The sequence below is a fragment of the Triticum aestivum genome, chromosome 3D, assembly GCF_018294505.1.
Source record: "Triticum aestivum cultivar Chinese Spring chromosome 3D, IWGSC CS RefSeq v2.1, whole genome shotgun sequence".
Classification (NCBI taxonomy): domain Eukaryota; kingdom Viridiplantae; phylum Streptophyta; class Magnoliopsida; order Poales; family Poaceae; genus Triticum; species Triticum aestivum.
Window position 1 is genome coordinate 563,519,955 of NC_057802.1, and position 21,160 is coordinate 563,541,114.

At 44.7% G+C, this 21,160-nt stretch overlaps 1 protein-coding gene and 1 long non-coding RNA gene across 2 annotated transcripts; one reads left to right on the top strand and one right to left on the bottom strand.

Annotated features, from left to right (window-relative positions):
- Positions 1-6,806: 6,806 nt before the first annotated feature.
- LOC123080513 (uncharacterized) lies at positions 6,807-9,513 on the bottom strand. The gene is made up of 2 exons (XR_006438456.1): positions 9,193-9,513; positions 6,807-8,572 (listed from the first exon to the last, which is right to left on the bottom strand). It is a non-coding gene; the product is annotated as an uncharacterized lncRNA (long non-coding RNA).
- Positions 9,514-9,802: 289 nt separating this feature from the next.
- On the top strand, positions 9,803-12,287 carry LOC123075465 (uncharacterized). The gene has a single exon (XM_044498063.1). It carries the CDS (start codon positions 10,023-10,025, stop codon positions 11,598-11,600), a length of 1,578 nt encoding a protein of 525 aa, XP_044353998.1. The 5' UTR covers positions 9,803-10,022; the 3' UTR covers positions 11,601-12,287.
- The last annotated feature ends 8,873 nt before the right edge of the window (positions 12,288-21,160 follow it).

Genomic DNA, 21,160 nt, shown 5'->3' on the forward strand with positions numbered 1-21,160 from the left:
ACCGGGCCGGAAACGTTTATGAGCCGGCCTCGGGATTCTGTAAACCGACGGGCGTCAACCCATGTATATAAGGGGACGACCCGGCGGCGGTATAGGGACAAGAAACAACAACTCGAGAGCCGGGCATAGCGGATTCGCTCCCTGGTCATCGAAACCCTAGCAATTCCACAACAACTGGATTAGGCCTTTACCTTCACCGCAAGGGGCCGAACCAGTATAAACTCCCTGCGTCCTTTGTCCGCTTTAACCCCTTTAAGCTAACCCGTCGCGATGGCTCCACGACTAAGTCCTGTCACTAGGACATCTGTCGTGACAAAACCACGACAGCCGCCTCACAATGTCCGCCACTATCTCGCACAAGACACCGTCGACCCTCTCCTCCGGCGGGGCCTTTGCAGCCACGTACAGCTCCCAGCTCAGTGCTAGCTGTCGAAACTGACCCTCAACGGGCAACGTGACCCACCCCGGGAAGTGGTGCCGGCAAAGCACGCCAAGGACTTGGTTGGGCATGCGGACACCATCGGCGTGTATCCAACCCCTGCAGTATGACAAGGCCAACACATTAGATACTAATTTGAAGAAACATGAAGGACACGGGTTAATAAGAGTAAATGCACTTACTTCTCCCCGTTAGGCTGAATCAACCACCTCTGATCGCGGGACGCCGGCACGGCTGGGAGCTTCGTACCACCACGCTGGTAGACCTTCTTGCCTTGCTCAACTAGCTCGCCCTCGCTAAAACTATTGTCAGACCAGGTCTCCTCGCCATCATCATGGCCACTAGTCTCCGGAGTCACGTGGGATGAAGACTCAGGGACCCGAGTCTCCTGGGACGAAGACTCTGGGACCCGATTCTCCTGGGACAAAGGCTCTGGGACGCGAGTCTCCTAGGACGAAGGCTCGTTGACCCGAGGCTCGTCGGCTCGAGGCTCGTGGACCGGAGTCCGACACGGGTCCACCTGAGACGGAGCACTACGGTGGTCTGGAGAATCAGCTGGAGGTGGCGGCGAGGAAGGCGCAGCAGCCTTCCTACCTCTCCCGCCGCCACGTCCACCTCTAGCAGCCCTCTTCGGCTTCCCCCGAGCTCCCTCGGCCGAAGAAAGCGCCTGCCGGTGTCTGCATACTGTCATCCAGCGCTCTCCGAAGGTGCTAGGTGGAATAATAACACCCCTCCCAACACGCGCCGAGGAAGGAGGCCCGGAGTGCTCTCGACCCGCGCCCACCATCTGTCAACCCCTGCAATGACAAAGAGTAAACGAAATTAGTACAACATAAACATAATAAAATATTTGGTGGGTGAAAACAACACCTAAAAAATTAACTAACTAAGTAAGTAATTAACCTAAAAAATAACTACCTAACTAATTAAAGGCTTTTTCTTAAGGCCAGAAATGGTCTTTAATAGGTTAAAATTATTTTAGTGTTTCAAAAATATTTGAGAAAATTTAGGGAAGCTCATTGGACATATATTGTCCATATATAAGAGTTTCAACACACGGTCATGTTCAAAATATTGGTCAAATCCATCAAAAACCCTTTTCTGATATTTCAAGCTTTTGGAATATTTACAAAGGAAATATTCTCTATAAATTCCAAGAAAATTCTAGCATGTCAAAAATGCCAAATTTGGTTATCTTGCCAAGTATCATCTCTTGGAGAACAAGATGACATCACCAGAACCCATCAAAACCATTTATGTCTATTGCCAAACATGTCCAAATGCTCTCAAATATCTTGGAAGATTAGGCCTCCCATAGGGAAGAACTACACTTTTCTGATCATACCAACTCTTCAGTTAGGACAGTCTGAACTACTAGTATTTGCATAGACAAGCTATAAAAGAGTTTTAAAAGTTCTAACTGATTAGACCAAGATATTAGCCATGTTCTCTAATTAATTACATGACATTTCTTTCTTATGATGATATACTCATTTTGGGTGTACTTCGGATACCATCGAATGTTGTTCCGAGGAAACAAATTAAAGTAAAGGGATTCTTTCTGTGTGTGAAGTGAAATTGAAATAAGAATGTTTTTTTCTTCAGAAAGATAAATATCGCAGCATTGGTCGGTCCCAACAAGCAGGAGCTAGGTGCTTAAGATCACCCTGTCAACTAATTGACAAACGATGACTAAACCTGCCTTTTCTTTTTCTTTTCTGATTTTCAAGAAACAAAAGAAAAGGGATGCATATGCATCCTAATCCTAATCATTTACATGGTTGTTTTCTAGGAGTAGTAATTAGTAAAACTAAAACTAGATATGGTAATTATATACTTCTATTCTACTAGTTAACAGAACTAACATAACTAACCTACAAACTAATTAACCTAACTAACCTAGAAACTAACCTAGTCTAAATATAACTAACCTAACTAACCTAGAAAATCAAACTAACCTAACTAACAGTACCAACTAACCTAATTAGTAGCAGTAGAAAAAAAGAAACTAACAGTACTAACTAACCTAATTACTAGCAGTAGAAAAAAAATAAAAAACAGGGGGGAGCTCACCGGAGTGGGTCGGCGGGGCGGCGGGGTGTCGGGGTGGCTAGGGCGTCGGGACGGCGGGGCGCCTGGTTGTCGAGGTGGCGGGGCGCCGGGCCGGCGGGGGCGGCGGGGCGGCGTGGGCGTTGGGGCGGCGAGGGCGTCGGGGCGGCGGGGGCGGCGGGGCGGGGGGGTCGGGGCGGCGAGGGCGTCGGGGCGGCGGGTGAGGTGAGGGAGAGAGGGGAGAGAGAGGGGTGGGGAGCGGGGGGGCTGTCTTTTAGTTAGGTTTAATTTCTTTGCCGTCTGCTAGCAGACGGCAAAGAGCGTAGCTAGTGGGTGGGGCCGGGGGGAAACGGCCGTTAGGTTGGCTATTCTCTTTGCCGTCTGCTGGCTGACAGCAAAGAGGCTCTGCCGTCAGCTAGCGAACGGCAAAGAAAGTGGTCGTTAGGTGGTTCTCAGTGGTGGGCCACCCTCCTGCTTTGTCGTCTGCTAGCGGACGACAAAGATTCTATGCCTTCAGCTAGCTGACAGCAAAGAACTGGCTGGCAAAAACATGATCTTTGCCGTCAGCTCTTTCTTTGTCGTCATTTTTTTTAGCTGATGGCAAAGACCTTCTTTGCCGTCAGCTAGCAGACGGCAAAGAGCTGGCAGATGACAAAGATCCTGATTCCAGTAGTGCCTCTCCCTCTCCTTCCTTTTCCCCTCCGGTAAGAAAGGAAAGGGGGGGCGAATCCTACTAGGAGCGAAGTCCTAGTAGGACTCCCCCCCATGGCGCGCCCCTGCTGGCCAGCCGCCTCCTCTTCCCCTCCTTTATATACAGGGGCAGGGGGCACCCCAAAGGCACATCAATTGTTCTCTTAGCCGTGTGCGGTGCCCCCCTCCACAGTTTACTCCTCCGGTCATAGCGTCGTAGTGCTTAGGCGAAGCCCTACGCGGATCACATCACTATGACCGTCACCATGCCGTCGTGCTGACGAAACTCTCCCTCAACCCTCTGCTGGATCAAGAGTTCGAGGGACGTCATCGAGCTGAACGTGTGTTGAACTCGGAGGTGCCGTACGTTCGGTAGTAGATCGGTTGGATCGTGAAGACGTTCGACTACATCAACCGCGTTAAACTAAAGCTTCGCTTTCGGTCTACGAGGGTACGTGGACACACTCTCCCCCTCTCGTTTCTATGCATCTCCTAGATAGATCTTGCGTGATCGTACGAATTTTTTTGAAATTGCATGCTACATTCCCCAACAGCCCGAACCTGTATAAATCTTTAAGCATACTCCCAACCGCACCGTTCGCTAGATACGATTGCCTCTATGTCCATATCCCCCTACTATTGTCAAGATTATATCCACGACAGCGGGCCTGCAACTACTGCTCACGTACGAGCATTGAACACATCCTTGAAAAAAACGTACTAGCGTTGAACGCTCGGGTTCAGTAATGTGAAGGCTCGCTCGCACACGTGCGCGTACGAGATCACACAAACTACCCCTGCATCATTCGGTACTAACCACCCACCGTATACCATGCGAGGCGGACAAATCGAGAAAAGTTCTCGTCTTCACTTCTACCACGATTTTTTACGTCATGCAGGTGCGGTGCCAGCCCGCCCATGATGAAAAGTTTATTTTCTATCATAATTTTTGTCGTAGAAGTAGGTGCCCACCACATCCATAATCGTACGTGTTTTCGTAAGTATTATCATCATGAAGTTTGACTGAAAATATTTTGTTCGGGTCAAAATGTCACGAATGTATCTTTTTCTTGTAGTGTTAGTAGGCATGCTATATGGAGAGAGGCGTTTTGGAGGCCGAGCTCCATGGAGCCCTTTATTTTTGAAAAATTCAAATTCAAATTTTTATGATTCAAAAAATTCTAAAAAAAAATATGCGTGTATGTAAGGATGTAACCCACATGTGTGTAAAAATTCATGATGAAATACCTTGAGTTGCGACCTGTACAAAAAAGACAAATTCATGGCCTGGGAGGATGAATAGTATCATGTGTTAAACAGCCCCAGATTTGTCTTTTTTACACAGCCCTCATTTCAAGGTATTTTGAACTGAAAATTTACACACATGTGTGTTATGCCTTCATGTATATCTGTATTTTTTTCAGAATTTTTCGAAATGTAAAAGTATGAATTTCAATAAAATTTCAAATTTGAATTTGGAGGCCTCACTGGAGGCCGAGCTCCAAAAAGGATTTTCGTGCTATATGTACCAGTCATACTATGTTAGTATTTTTTAGGAACTATGTTAGTATTTTATTGAATATGTTATATGTTATTACTGTTATGTTGAAGTCTTAAACTTAAAGGTATTTACAAATTTGAATGTTATATGATATTACTGTTACTGTTAAACTAAAATATGTTGCCGTGACAGCAGAAATGAGCCGAAGTCCCATTTTGCCGCCATGGCAACCTGTTTTGGCCAACTTTTGCTGTTGTGGTAGCATTTTGAGCCAAATGGTGGCACGACAACAATAAATTGACACTTGGCTTGAAGAACTGACCAAGAAGAATTAACGAAGAAGACCATTACTCGACGCATGAGACGCCCTAGCCAGCTGCCACCTACCCAAAAAGCTAGGGTTCCTCTGCCTCCCGCCGCCAGTCCGCCCCGTCTTCTGTGGCCTTAGGGCCATGGGGCGGAGTGGATCCCGGCCCTTGCCGGTGGGAGGGCTCCGTTTTTAGATCCTTTCTCGAGGTTTGTTAATTAGGGTTTCTGTCCTACTCAGGAAGGCGAGACGGCGGCGACTCCCTGAAGATGGAATAAAGGTCTCCTCGCCTAGCCCCCGTTCCGGTGATGCATCTAGCGTCGTCGGTTGGCGTGTGGAGGTGTGTTTCCGGTGGATATATCTTTGGTGGATTTGCTCGGATCTGTTCGTCGTTCGTCTTTGTTCGTGTGTCTTCAGGTTGGATCCTTCTTATCTACACTCTTCATCGGCGGCGGTTGCTGTTCTGGTGCGTTGGTTCTATGGGGCCTTAGCACGACGACTTCCCGACTGTCTACTGCAACAAGGTTTGCTCGGCTCCGTCGAGGGAGGGGCGATGACAGCGGCGCGCCTTCGTCTCGCTTCAGTGCTTCTAGTCGTCGCTAGGTGGTCTACGGATCTGGATGTAATTTTTATTATTTTTTGTGTCCGTTGTACTAGCATGATTGAAGATGAATAGATTAGAAGTTTATCCCGCAAAAAAAATAACACTTGGCTAAAAAAGGTTATCGTGGTAGCTATTTTTTATGCATCAAAATTACATTAGTGGCAGACATGCCATCAATGATGTCTTTGGCATATCACTACTAAGGAAAAGGCAAATTGGTTCCGAACAGGTTTGGTTCCAAAATTTGGCGGTGACTATAAAACTTTGGTATGGTTTATGTATTGCTGCAGGCTGGAACAAACCAAACAAATGATCGTTCGCTCCAATTGTAATTGAATTTTTGAAGATGGAAAACTTGTTTGTTGAGGAAGAAGGTAACATTGTTAATAGGTTGAGTAATAAGCAGCAATCTAGGAAAGATGGCTCTCTTTGATGTCCCATCTATTCTTGGTTTGTATCATTGTGAATTTGCTATAAGTAATTTTTATAGTATATTCATCTACCATAACCCCGGCAAAAAAGCCCCGTCTACCATAACGGGTTTTGAAAAACAAATCATGAATTTGTAAAAAAAGTTCATCAAATTTGAAAAAAACATCAAATGAAAACATAAATGTTGAGAAAACAGTTCATCGATTTGAAGAAACATTTTACGAATTTGAATAAAGTTGATCAAAAAAAGAAAGATGAAAACATAAAAAGAAAAGGAAAAAGAAGAAAGAAGAAAAAAATGCAACTAAAGATATTGGGTTAGGTTTTTTTATGAGAAAATCGCATCGGGTTAGTTGGCTGTGTGGTTACTGCAGCGCGTGTTGAGAGTGGGGGTCGGCGCCTGAAGGGTATGTTTGGATTGTGCCCCATCTAGCCCTACCAAATTATTGGCATGGCCAACTTGAAGGCAAGACCAAAAAATTGGCAGGTTATGGCTGTTTGGTTTGTAGCCCATAGCACTTGCCAACTTTTTGGCAAAACCATTGGCCAGCGTTTGGTTTGAAGCCAAATATTTGGCAACCTTGATTGGACTGTGTTTGGTTTGGTTCCAAAATGCATGCCAGCCAAAAAGTGATCAACATCAGACACTACCTCACATATATCACATGACATTAATACAAATTTTCAATTTAGAAACACACAGTGAGACAAACTGTAAGCATGCATTTCATAAATTGACAATGACATGGTTCAACTAATACATTAGATAACTCATATTGTTCGATACATCAGATTAATCATCAAGGAGGCTAAATAAAATTCACATAGTAACCAAGTCTTTACCAGACCAAGTAAGTCATACTAGTCAGACTAGCACCAAGTCTGCTCCATATAAACAAAATATGATGCACCCAGCCTTCTCTATATAGACAAAATATGCATGATGTATGTTACCCATGCTCCTAGCGGTAAACAAAAGGAAGCCGCAATCTCTATCTAGTCATGTGGCCATTCAGTGAGCAGTTGCAGATCCACCATTGCCACCATCTTCTTGAAACCGAGGCTCGAAGAAGCTAAGGACCCACTGTCCAAGAATTGTTTCATCAGCATAGTTGAGGTAACTACGAAAGATATCTTGATCTGGCTTGGATAGATATGCTACAATCTCAAGTTTATCCTTAGCTGGTATGGTAAGGGCATTTATCCGCTTCCAAAGGTTTGCATATGGATCTGTAGGTGGCATTGGTTGCACAGAAACAATAGGAGATGCAAGAGAGTCAGCTAGCTTCTTGATACTGGCTGCCATATCATCATTAGATATCTTGCCCTTCTTGTTTGCTTTCCCCTTAGTTGGCTTCTTGGAAGGTGAAGATGACACGTGCTTGCACTTCTTGTTTAAAGAATTGCCTTCCAAGTCAACTTTAGGACTATGACGATTAATAGTGTCAGAGTCAGCTTCATCACTGTCAACTGGAATTAGATTGGCCTCAAGTTCCCTCACTTCCTCGCTGTCATCACTATCATCATCCACATTGACAGTGGTTTGGTCAGTTGCAAGCGAGCCATCAACAAATGCACTAGAAGCATAGTCCCGACCAGCATACAAACACCCATCTTCAGCAACACTTGAAGCTTACATACTAAAATAAGTCAGACAATCTTACAATGATAAAATAAGTTGCATAAATTCATCAAAATCAAAACACTACATCCTTCAATTGTTCCCTCACGTTGGACGTGAGAGGGCATCTTTTAGCACAAGAGAATCATGGGCAGAGCCCTCCCAACCAGCTAGAACATATGTGAACCGAAGGTCGAAGTCAACAACTGCTAGCACATTTTGGGAGGGATATGACTTGCGGCCCCTAAATTTGTCCATCATGTGAGCAGGAACACAAGCCTTAACATGAGTGCCATCTAGTGCCCCTATGCATCCCTACGAATATGAAAAAGGGAAGTTCATGTCAAGCTTGGGCTAGGCCGATCTTGTATAATCAGTAAAAAAATCTATGGTCTAAGGATTACCTCAAAGTACGGGTAGAATCTGTTCGGGCTGCTAGTGATTTTTGTGTGTGTGTCCGTCGATCTAATATAAATTAGATCACGTGCTAACTCCCCCATCGCACGTAGGACAATATTGAAATATCTGCTCACTGTTTCACTAGATCGCCAGAACCAAAATCCAACAGATGAATTTGTGTGATGCTGACCGACCATGTATAGGAACATTGCAACTTGTTCCTCTACCGAAACATGAAATGTGTCACTTAACAACTCCTTCTGCCTAAGCCTGTTACATAGCTTGTAAAATACAGCTCAAGTCATCCTTAATTGCTTGATGCATGTTGCATCCGATGTGTCAAAGAGCCTAATTAGTACATTAGTTCTGTAGATGTCTCTCTGAACTAATGGACCATACTTCCTGCCTTTACCTCTAAATTTTCTACCATCTCTGCTTCTATACCAGAGGGCCAAGAGTAGAACAATAACACAGAGAGTTCTCCGCTTCAACATGTTGTAATAATAATATCTTTGTTGATCCATGTCCATCTGGGTCAATATGAAATGTACAAAAATATGAATGAGCTAACTTGGTACATTATTACAAATGATTACTTGCTAAAAGATACATGTTAGAAAGCAAACCTGCTTCTAACCAGTACCAAGGATGCACAATTTGTAAAAAAAAAACACCTTGATGGACAAAAAATCGAAGCATGTCTCAGTAGTTAACTATGTATATCCAACTTCAAAAAATCCACCTTAATGTTCTAAAAATAGAGACCATACATATGGCACAAAAAGGGAAGAACAGACCATACTACTTTCAGAACCATACCAGGTTAATTAACTAATTAACATCATTATTCTCATGTGATTTGACTTGCGTCAAATAAAGAACATGGATCACCCACAAAAAAAACAAAGAATATGGATGAGAGTCTCATATGTTTTTACTTGCAGCAAACCAACAACATGCACGGGAGTCCCATTCCAATTTTACTTCCAGCAAACAGGGAAGAGGATTCAGCAAGCAATTCTCAGATCTAGCAAGTAGTACCTCCGTACAATACATACATCCATAAGGGGATGATGGGGATTTGAGCTCACAAATCAGACCATAGAAAAGGGGATCGGAGTAGTGTTGGATGGGGATTTCAGTGGCTGACCTTGGAGCGTAGCTTGACTGGGAGAGGAGGGCGAGAGGTGGAGCAGCGTCGCCGGTCGCCGGCCGCCGGAGAAGCTGGCACCAACGCAGAACGCGGCCGCCCGGTGATTGGATCGAGAGCGCTTCTGTGCGTGGAGATAAGAAGAGAGATGGGGAAAGTGGCGAACAGGTGGGGAAAAATCAATCGTGCCTTTTATATCACGGTGGCTGGCTCGCGCCAGATTTGGCAGCCAATATTTTGGCGGCTGATTTCCGCGCCGCTGTTTCGCCCGCGAGTTGGCGAAAACGGTACGCGGGCGCGCCCAAGTCGACGATGGCGAGCCAAAAATGATACCAGACCAAACGCTAGCCAAATATCGTGGGCGTGACCAATTTTTTGGTAAGGCTAGTGTTGGTCACCATCCAAACAGCCCCGAAGCGCCAAATAGGAAATGCCCTTTTTCTCCTCTCGAAAATTCTCGAAGGAGTGAGGCCGAGGAAGGAAGACTCTGGAAGGAGGCTGGAGCCCACTCGGGCCCATTCATCGTGCGACCTCCTCCTCAGCCAGGCTGGGCCTAGGAGGCTGTTTCCGTAATTCTAGTGCGTTCCCTCACTGTCCGTCCACTCCCCATCTCTCCCCTCAGTCGCCGGCGGCGCTGCGTGCGTTTCCCCCAAATCCCACCCAAACCCCTTCTCGCAGGCAATCCGATTCCGGCACAGACAAGCCGCAAACTTGTCAGTCCCTATCCGAGCAGGCCTCGATGTCGATGCCCAAGGCTCTTTTTAAGCGCGACCCGGCAACTGCTCGCTAGTCGCTACTCGATTCGTCGCGCAGCTGGAGGCAGCTCTCTCATGGCCAGGGCCACGGCCAGGAGCAGCCGCGCGAGCGGGGCGGCTCGATTCCTGCGCCGGCAACTTGCCGACCGGATGAGCGACCTCTCCGACGATCTACTCCTCCTCGTCCTCCGCCGCCTCGACACCCGCACGGCGCTCGGCGCCGGCTCGATCTCCAGGCGCTGGGCGCACCTCCCCCGCGAGCTGTCCGCCTTGGACTTGAAGGTAAGCGACATACTCCCGCCGCGCTACCACCGATGGGTCCTCCTACACCGGGACATCTACGGCAAAGCAGCAGCGCATCTGCAGTACAGACGCCACGCCGTCAGACTGGAGCTCCTGCCTAACATCAAGAGGTACGAGCGCCGCGCCATGCGCGCCTTGAACAGATCCGTAGAGAGCCTCTTGCAGCAAGGACCTCGCTCTCGCCGGGGGGTCCTCAAGAGGCTGAGTCTCGAGTTCTACACCACCGGCAACGGCTCCTCCATGAACCGGCTCATCGCGGAGGCCATTGATGCTTGGGGCGTCGAGGACCTCGACGTCATTGCCAAGCCACTCTACTATGAAGCAGACGTCGTCCACGCCTTTCCCAGCCATGGCATGTGCAAGGAGCCCGGCGCCGCATCCCTGCGAAGCCTCAAGCTTGGGGGCTGCCTACTCCCGCCGCTGCATGAGTACGGTGCGCTCACCATGCTCGTCCTGCGAGACATTCCGGAATCGACGCCCCCGGCCGCCTACGAGGGTGTCTTGGCCTCGTGCCCAAAGCTGCAGACCCTGCACCTCATCTCGTGTATCTGCAGGAGCGGCTCGGGCGCACTCTTGCCGGTGGAGGTGGACGCCCCCAGTTCAGAGATCAGAGAGCTTGTCTTTGACAATTGCAAATTCCGATGGATACGGCTGGGGGCTCTCCCCTGTCTCGAGAGCCTAGCCTGCATGGGAGGTACACTGGTCTTCTTCGAGTATAACTTGATTCCCTCCCTGAGGCAATACAACTTCGCCCTGCATCTTGGTGTTGCTCTGGAAGGCGCACGGCAATACTTTGCGCAGCGGCTGAAGCTAGAGCTTGACATGTTTCTTCGGTGCACCCCCAACATAACCAGCCTCATTGTCCGGTTCACTGGTCCTGACAGATGGATCGTGCCGTCTAGCTCCCCGTTGTCGTATTTGCCTAGCCTGAGGCGGCTGCTGGTCACGGATGTGCCGTCTTCCTTGGATGCTTCGTGGCCTCGTCTCTTTCTTGAGATGACGCCTTCTCTCGAGATCCTACACATCAACATTGCCTCCTGCAAGGACAAGCCTGGTAAAGAAATTTCATGGCAGCCCAGCGAGCTTCGGCAGCACCACTTGAAGGAGTTTGTGGTTGCTGGTTTCGAGGGAACCAAAAGGCAGATTTACCTTGTCAATTTCGCCGTCGGAGCATGCACGGCGTTGCGCCGTGTCGCCTTGTTCAGGAACGGGCATGCGCAGAGAAAGGGGCTCTGGGACTGGGAGATGGTGACGGAGCCACACTCGTGGACGGACGAGAAGAAGGACTACACGCTGAAGCAGATCATGGATGGGGTTCCTTCCTCACCTGTTCAACTAGTTTTTGGCTGAATTTTATCATGTCTTACAGGCTTCTGGCGTTCCTTATCCATATATGATCTCTGGCGGACTTGATGCTTTGTGTGGGTATTTTTCAATAAACTCGAATAATTTGATTAGTTAAGTTCTCCATGTCCACAGCCTAAGTTTTCCATGTCCAGCGGCAGCTCTAGGAACAAATAAGATGTGGCTAGCTAGGTCTCATCTAAATGAGAATTAGCATCATCTAACTTTCGGACCATTTGATTTTAAGCGGAGAACCGTGAAGATTTTTTTGTTTTTCTTGTTTGATTAATTGAAGGATGTAAGTGTTAGATGAGACTTTGTTCTCATCTACACTCTGTTCCGAAATATAAGATGTTTTGACAATTCAAATTGAACTGTCGATTATATTTAGGAACATTTGAACTGTAGAAACATCTTATATTTGACACTTTAGCTATATATAATAAGCTGCCTGATATTAATTTTAGGCCAGACAACTTTTTAGTCCGTTGATTTTGCTTTAGGATTTGTGCTCTGTTTTTTATCTGGTCTATTTGGTGACTGTGGGCTGTTTGTTTTTTGACTGGCCACATATTTTGGTCAGTCGATTTGCTAGCGGGCTGGAGCCCATTACATGTGCCACCCCAGCCCTCCCCCTCTCTCCCTTTGTTTTTTTTTTGTTTTCATGTGTTTCTCCTTTTGGATTTCTTTATTAGTTGTTTTTATCTTATTTTCCTTTTGTAGGTATATTTGAGATGTTGGTTGAGTGTAAATGTATACACACAAGTACTATGAAATATGTGAGAAAATTACGCAAAAATATGTTGTTTACATATTATAAAAGGTGTAATTTTAGTGGAAAGTTGTGTGCATTTTTTTTAACCTTTTTTCCACATCTTTCTTCTTAAAGAGTAATAGCAATGCTACTAAATCATTTTTTCTCTTGATTTTTCCTTCCCCCCTCCAAGTATGAAAAGATCATGAACTTAGGGTTTCACCCTACATCAGTTCACCTCAAGCAGCCGATTGGTTCCATTGCAGTGTCCCTGGGAATCCAATTATGTGACCATATGTGCGTGGAACTTCCATCTCCTATCCTTCGAATGAGGCCTTGAGCTAGCACGTCCCTCCGCTCAATCAACGACCGCCTCACCTGCGAAGGGTGAGAACCCACCGTGACATCCAAGATGTTGCCCTCCAGAAAATAAATTGCCTTGAGTAATTTTGCACATAGAGAGGCAGGCTTCATCAACAGCTGCTGAGTCTACCGTGCTAATAATTCTAGGTTGAAGAGCTCAAGATCTCTAAAACCAAGTCCTCCATACTTGTTTGGTTGTGTCATTGTTTTCGAGGAGACCCAATGATGCTTACGCTTCCCTTCTTTGCTTTCCCAAAAGAATTGTCGGATGAGCTTGTTTAAGTGTTCACATAGTCCCCTGGTATAAAACAAGACACAGAAAAAACCGAGCCTGTTTGTGCCACTAACTTGATCAAAATTGCTTTACATGCGGCAGAGATTGCTTTCTCAATCCATCTTTTTACCTTGCTCCAGAGCCTACGGTTTAGATACTTGAAAGCCCCAGTTTTACTTGCCCCATTATCATATGCATGCCCATCATAAAGTGTTTCAATTTGCACACTGAGTATACCATTGACCTTTTACCTGGTAGACTCTGGACATCCTTTGCTGAAGAAATATGCCCTAGAGGCAATAATAAAGTTGTTATTTATATTTCCTTATATCATGATAAATGTTTATTACTCATGCTAGAACTGTATTAACCGGAAACTTAGTACATGTGTGAATACATAGACAAACTAAGTGTCACTAGTATGCATCTACTTGACTAGCTCGTTGAATCAAAGATGGTTAAGTTTCCTAGCCATAGACATGAGTTGTCATTTGATTAACGGGATCACATCATTAGATAATGATGTGATTGACTTGACCCATTCCGTTAGCTTAGCACTTGATCGTTTAGTTTACTGCTATTGCTTTCTTCATGACTTATACATGTTCCTATGACTATGAGATTATGCAACTCCCGAATACCGGAGGAACACTTTGTGTGCTACCAAACGTCACAACGTACCTGGGTGATTATAAAGTTGCTCTACAAGTGTCTCCGGTGGTGTTCGTGGAGTTGGCATGGATCAAGAATAGGATTTGTCAATCCGATTGTCGGAGAGGTATCTCTGGGCCCTCTCGGTAATGCACATCACTATAAGCCTTGCAAGCAATACCACTAATGAGTTAGTTGCGGGATGATGCATTACAGAACGAGTAAAAAGACTTGCCGGTAACGAGATTGAGCTAGGTATTGAGATACCGACGATCAAATCTCGGGCAATTAACATACCGATGACAAAGGGAACAACGTATGTTGTTATGCGGTTTGACCGATAAAGATCTTCGTAGAATATGTGGGAGCCAATATGAGCATCCAGGTTCCGCTATTGGTTATTGAACGGAGACGTGTCTCGGTCATGTCTACATAGTTCTCGAACCCGTAGGGTCCGTACGCTTAACGACCGGTGACGACTTGTATTATGAGTTTATGTGTTTTGATGTACCGAAGGTAGTTCGGAGTCCCGCATGAGATCGAGGACATGACGAGGAGTCTCGAAATGGTCGAGACGTAATGATCGATATATTGGACGACTATATTTGGACATCGGAAAGGTTCCGAGTGATTCGGGTATTTTCGGAGTACCGGAGAGTTACGGGAATTCGTATTGGGCCTTAACGGGCCATACGGGAAAGGAGAGAAAGGCCTCAAAGGGTGGCCGCACCCCTCCCCATGGACTGGTCCGAATTGGACTATGGAGGGGGGGCGCCCCCTTCCTTCCTTCTCCTTCTCCCTTCCCTTTTTCCTATTCCATGTGGGAGGTGGAATCCTACTAGGACTAGGGAGTCCTAGTAGGACTCCACACTTGGGCGCGCCCTGTGAGGGCCGGCCTCCTCCTCCCTCCATCCTTTATATACGTGGCTAGGGGGCACCCCATAGACACAAAAGTTGATCATTGATCTCTTAGCCGTGTGCGGTGCCCCCCTCCACCATAATCCACCTCGGTCATATCATCGTAGTGCTTAGGCGAAGCCCTGCACCGGTAGCTTCATCATCACCGTCATCACGCCGTCGTGCTGACGAAGCTCTTCCCCGTCACTCTGCTGGATCATGAGTTAGTGGGACGTCACCGAGCTGAACGTGTGCAGATCGCGGAGGTGTCGTACGTTCGGTACTAGGATCGGTCGATCATGAAGACGTACGACTACATCAACCGCGTTGTCATAACGCTTCCACTTACGGTCTACGAGGGTATGTGGGCAACACTCTCCCCTCTCGTTGCTATGCATCACCATGATCTTGCGTGTGCGTAGGATTTTTTTTTAAATTACTACGTTCCCCAACAGTGGCATCCGAGCTAGGTTTATGCGTAGATGTTATATGCACGAGTAGAACACAAATGAGTTGTGGGTGATACAAGTCATACTGCTTACCAGCATGTCATACTTTGGTTCGGCGGTATTGTTGGATGAAGCGGCCCGGACCGACATTACGCGTACGCTTACGCGAGACTGGTTCTACCGACGTGCTTTGCACACAGGTGGCTGGCGGGTCTCAGTTTCTCCAACTTTAGTTGAACCGAGTGTGGCTACGCCCGATCCTTGTGAAGGTTAAAACAACACTAACTTGACGAAATTTCGTTGTGGTTTTGATGCGTAGGTAAGAACGGTTCTTGCTCAGCCCGTAGCAGCCACGTCAAACTTGCAACAACAAAGTAGAGGACGTCTAACTTGTTTTTGCAGGGCATGTTATGATGTGATATGGTCAAGCCATGATGCTATATTTATTGTATGAGATGATCATGTTTTGTAATGGAGTTATCGGCAACTGGCAGGAGCCATATGGTTGTCGCTTTATTGTATGCAATACAATCGCCCTGTAATTGCGTTACTTTATATCTAAGCAGTAGCGATAGTCATAGAAGCAATAGTTGGCAAGACGACAACGATGCTACGATGGAGATCAAGGTGTCGCGCCGGTGACAATGGTGATCATGACGGTGCTTTGGAGATGGAGATCAAAGGCACAAGATGATGATGGGCATATCATATCACTTATATTGATTGCATGTGATGTTTATCCTTTATGCATCTTATTCTGCTTTGTTTGACGGTAGTATTATAAGATGATCTCTCACTAAATTTCAAGGTAAAAGTGTTCTCCCTGAGTATGCACCGTTGCCAAAGTTCGTCGTGCCGAGACACCACGTTATGATCGGGTGTGATAAGCTCAACGTTCATCTACAACGGGTGTAAGACAGTTTTGCACACGCAGAATACTCGGGTTAAACTTGACGAGCCTAGCATATGCAGATATGGCCTCGGAACACTGAGACCGAAAGGTCGAGCGTGAATCATATAGTAGATATGATCAACATACTGATGTTCACCATTGAAAACTACTCCATCTCACGTGATGATCGGTTATGGTTTAGTTGATATGGATCACGTGATCACTTAGATGATTAGAGGGTTGTCTATCTAAGTGGGGGTTCTTAAGTAATTTGATTAATTGAACTTCAATTTATCATGAACTTAGTCCTGGTAGTATTAGCATATCTATGTTGTAGATTAATAGCTCGCGATGTTGCTCCCCGTTTATTTTGATATGTTCCTAGAGAAAAACTATGTTGAAAGATGTTAGTAGCAATGATGCGGACTTGGTCCGTGATCTAAGGATTATCCTCATTACTGCACAGAAGAATTATGTCCTTGATGCACCGCTAGGTGACGGACCTATTGCAGGAGCCTATGCAGACATTATGAACGTTTGGCAAAGCTCGGTATGATGACTACTTGATAGTTTAGTGCACCATGCTTTACGGCTAAGAATCGGGGCTCAAAGACGTTTTGAACGCCACGGAGCATATGAGATGTTCCAAGAGTTGAAATTAGTATTTCAGACTCATGCCCATGTCGAAAGGTATGAGACCTTTGACAAGTACTTTGCCTACAAGATGGAGGGGAATAGCTCAGCTAGTGAGCATGTGCTCAGAATATCTGAGTACTACAATCACTTGAATCAAGTGGGAGTTAATCTTCCGGATAAGATAGTGATTGACAGAGTTCTCTAGTCACTATCACCAAGTTACTAGAACTTCGTGATGAACTATAATATGCAAGGGATAACGGAAACGATTCCCAAGCTCTTCGTGATGCTGAAATCGATGAAGATCGAAATCAAGAAAAACATCAAGTGTTGATGGTTGACAAGACCATTGGTTTCAAGAAAATGGCAAAAGGGAAGAAGGGGAACTTCAAAAGGAACGGCAAGCAAGTTGCCGCTCCCGTGAAAAGCCCGAAGCTAGACCCAAGCCTGAAACTGAGTGCTTCTACTGCAAAAGAAATGGTCACTGGAAGTGGAACTGCCCTAGATACTTGGCGGATAAGAAGGATGGCAAAGGAAACAAAGGTATATTGGATATACATGTTATTGATGTGTACTTTACTAGTGTTTATAGCAAACTCCTCAGCATTTGATACGGATTCAGTTGCTAAGAGTAGTAACTCAAAACCGGAGTTGCAGAATGAACATAAACTAGTTAAGGGCGAGTTGACGATGTGTGTTGGAAGTAGTTCCAAAATTGATATGATCATCGTCACACACTCCCTATACTTTCAGGATTAGTGTTGAACCTAAATAAGTGTTATTTGGTGTTTGCGTTGAGCATAAATATGATTTGATCATGTTTATTGCAATATGGTTATCCATTTAAGTTAGAGAATAATTGTTGTTCTGTTTACATGAATAAAACCTTCTATGGTCATACACCCAATAAAAATGGTTTGTTGGATCTCGATCGTAGTGATACACATATTCATAATATTGAAGCCAAAAGATGCAAAGTTAATAAAGATAGTGCAACTTATTTGTGGCACTGCCGTTTAGGTCATATTGGTGTAAAGCGCATGAAGAAACTCCATGCTGATGGGATTTTGGAATCACTTGATTATGAATCACTTGATGCTTGCGAACCATGCCTTATGGGCAAGATGACTAGGACTCCGTTCTCCGGAACAATGGAGCGAGCAACTGACTTATTGGAAATAGTACATACTGATGTATATGCAACCCAATGAGTGTTGAGGCTCGCGGCGGGTATCGTTATTTTCTGACCTTCCTAGATGATTTGAGCAGATATGGGTATATCTACTTGATGAAACATAAGTCTGAAACATTTGAAAAGTTCATATAATTTCATAGTGAAGTGGAAAATCATCGTAACAAGTAAATAAAGTTTCTGCGATCTGATCATGGAGAAGAATAGTTGAGTTACAAGTTTGGTCTTCATTTAAAACAATGCGGAATAGTTTCGCAACTCACGCCACCTGGAACACCACAGCGTAATGGTGTGTTCGAACATCGTAACCGTACTTTATTAGATATGGTGCAATCTATGATGTCTCTTACCGATTTACCACTATCGTTTTGGGGTTATGCATTAGAGACAGCTGCATTCACGTTAAATAGGGCACCATCTGAATCCGTTGAGACGACGCCTTATGAACTATGGTTTGGCAAGAAACCAAAGTTGTCGTTTCTTAAAGTTTGGGGCTGCGATGCTTATGTGAAAAAGCTTCAACCTGATAAGCTCGAACCCAAATCGGAGAAATGTGTCTTCATAGGATACCCAAAAGAGACAGTTGGGTACACCTTCTATCACCGATCTGAAGGCAAGACATTCGTTGCTAAGAATGGATCCTTTCTAGAGAAGGAGTTTCTCTCAAAAGAAGTGAGTGGGAGGAAAGTAGAACTTGATAAGGCAATTGTACCTTCTCCTGAATTGGAAAGTAGTTCATCACTGAAATCAGCTCCAGTGATGCTTACACCAATTAGTGAGAAAGTTAATGATGATGATCATGAAGCTTCGGATCAAGTTACTACCGAACCTCGTAGGTCAACCAGAGTACGTTCCACACCAGAGTGGTACGGTAATCCTATTCTGGAGTTCATGTTACTTGACCATGACGAACCTACGAACTATGAGGAAGCGATGATGAGCCCAGATTCCGCGAAATGGCTTGAGGCCATGAAATCTGAGATGGGATCCATGTATGAGAACAAAGTGTGGACTTTGATTGACTTGCCCGATGATCGGCAAGCCACAGAAAATAAATGGATCTTCAAGAGGAAGACGGACGCTGATAGTAGTGTTACTATCTACAAAGCTAGACTTGTCAAAAAAAGGTTTTGACAAAGTTCAAGGTGTTGACTACGATGAGATTTTTCTCACTCATAGCGATGCTTAAGTCTGTCCGAATCATGTTAACAAAATGCCACATTTTATGAATCTGTCAAATGGATGTCAAAACTACATTCCTTAATGGATTTATTAAAGAAGAGTTGTATATGATGCAACCAGAAGGTTTTGTCGATCCTAAAGGTCTTAACAAAATGTGCAAGCTCCAGCGATCCATCTATGGACTGGTGCAAGCATCTCGGAGTTGGAATATACGCTTTAATGAGTTGATCAAAGCATATAGTTGTATACATACTTGCGGTGAAGCCTGTATTTACAAGAAAGTGAGTGGGAGCACTACAACATTTCTAATAAATATATGTGAATGACATATTGTTGATGGGAAATAATGTAGAATTTTCTGGAAAGCATAAAGGAGTATTTGAAAGGAGTTTTTCAAAGAAAGACCTCGGTGAAGCCGCTTACATATTGAGCATCAAGATCTATAGAGATTGATGAAGATGCTTGCACTACTAGGAAAAGGGCTATAGATAATATGGACATTAATGGCGCACCACACATGTGGTGCGCCACTACTATATACTAATGGCGCACCATGTGTTGGTGCGCCATTAGTGTCCAAATACTAATGGCGCACCACATCCACGGTGCGCCACTAGTAAAAAAAAAATTTTAATTTTTTTTCAAAACTAGTAATGGCGCACCAGTGGATAGTGCGCCATTACTAGTTTAAATAGTAATGGCGCACCACATCCACGGTGCGCCACTAGTAATTTTTCAATTTTTTTTTCAATTTTTTTATTTTTTTAAAACTAGTAATGGCGATAATATGGACATTAATGGCGCACCACACATGTGGTGCGCCACTACTATATACTAATGGCGCACCATGTGTTGGTGCGCCATTAGTGTCCAAATACTAATGGCGCACCACATCCACGGTGCGCCACTAGTAACAATTTTTTTTAAATTTTTTTTGTCAAAACTAGTAATGGCGCACCAGTGGATAGTGCGCCATTACTAGTTCCACTCCCATGGTGCGCCATTACTAACTTGGCCCAAAAATTCCACCAGATGCACCCCCCCGGACCGCCTTTTCAGTTTTAAAAAAAATAAAACAAAATGATGCAAATGTCAAAAAAATAAAAGAAAATAAGTTTCCCATGTGATATGTGGTCTACTTGTTGGGAAAATTTACAAATATGAATTTCGACTTTATTTGAAAAATCTCTCTGGAATTTGTAAAATGGGCATAACTTTTGCATACGAACTCGGATTAAAAAGTTTTTTATATGAAAAATCATCTACTCGAAAAGTTACATCCGAATTTAATTGGGGCAACCCCGTTAAACATTTTCAAAATCCTCAAAAACCTAACAGAAAAAAAGTTACGGGGCTTTTAAGATCTAGAGGGGAATAAAATGGAAAAAATTTCAAACTTACTAGTGGCGCACCATTTGCTAGGTGCGCCACTAGTAACAGAAAAAAAATTGGTTTCGAACTTTTTTTTTGGAATTTTTTTTCAAAAAATGATACGTAATATGATCGGGAAGTTTGAAATATTTTTCAAAATTTCATCATACTCATGAACATGAACAAAGTCCTAGACATCAACAAGGTTTAATAGGATTGATATGATAGATATATCAACAAGTGCCTGTTAAGCGAGGTGGTGCTGGGGTTGGATAGAACTGCGAAGTTAAGCGTGCTTGGGCTGGAGTAGTGTGAGGATGGGTGACCTTCCGGGAAGTTTGACCACTTAGTGTGATTTGACTTGAGATTAAGCATATTGACTCGAGATTAAGCCATAGTGACACGAGATTAAGAAAAATTTGAAAAAAAAATCTGAAAAAAATTTGAAAAAAAATTGTTAGTAATGGCGCACTTCTATGTGGTGCGCCATTACTAAGTCAGATAGTAATGGCGCACCGTGTGATATACTAATGGCGCACTCCCTGGTGCGCCATTAGTATCTGGTATACTAATGGCGCACTACAGGTGCGCCACTAGCATCACGCCATTAGCAGGCCTTTTCCTAGTAGTGTTGATAAGTTTTTTCAATAAGTACATACCTTGACAAGATTTTAAAGTAGTTCAAAATGGAACAGTCAAAGAAAGAGTTCTTGCCTGTGTTACAAGGTGTGAAATTGAGTAAGACTCAAAGCCCGACCACGGCAGAAGATATAAAGAGAATGAAAGTCATTCCCTATGCCTCAGCCATAGGTTCTATAAAGTATGCCATGCTGTGTACCAGATCTATTGTATACCCTACACTGTGTTTGGCAATGGAGTACAATAGTGATCTAGGAGTAGATCAC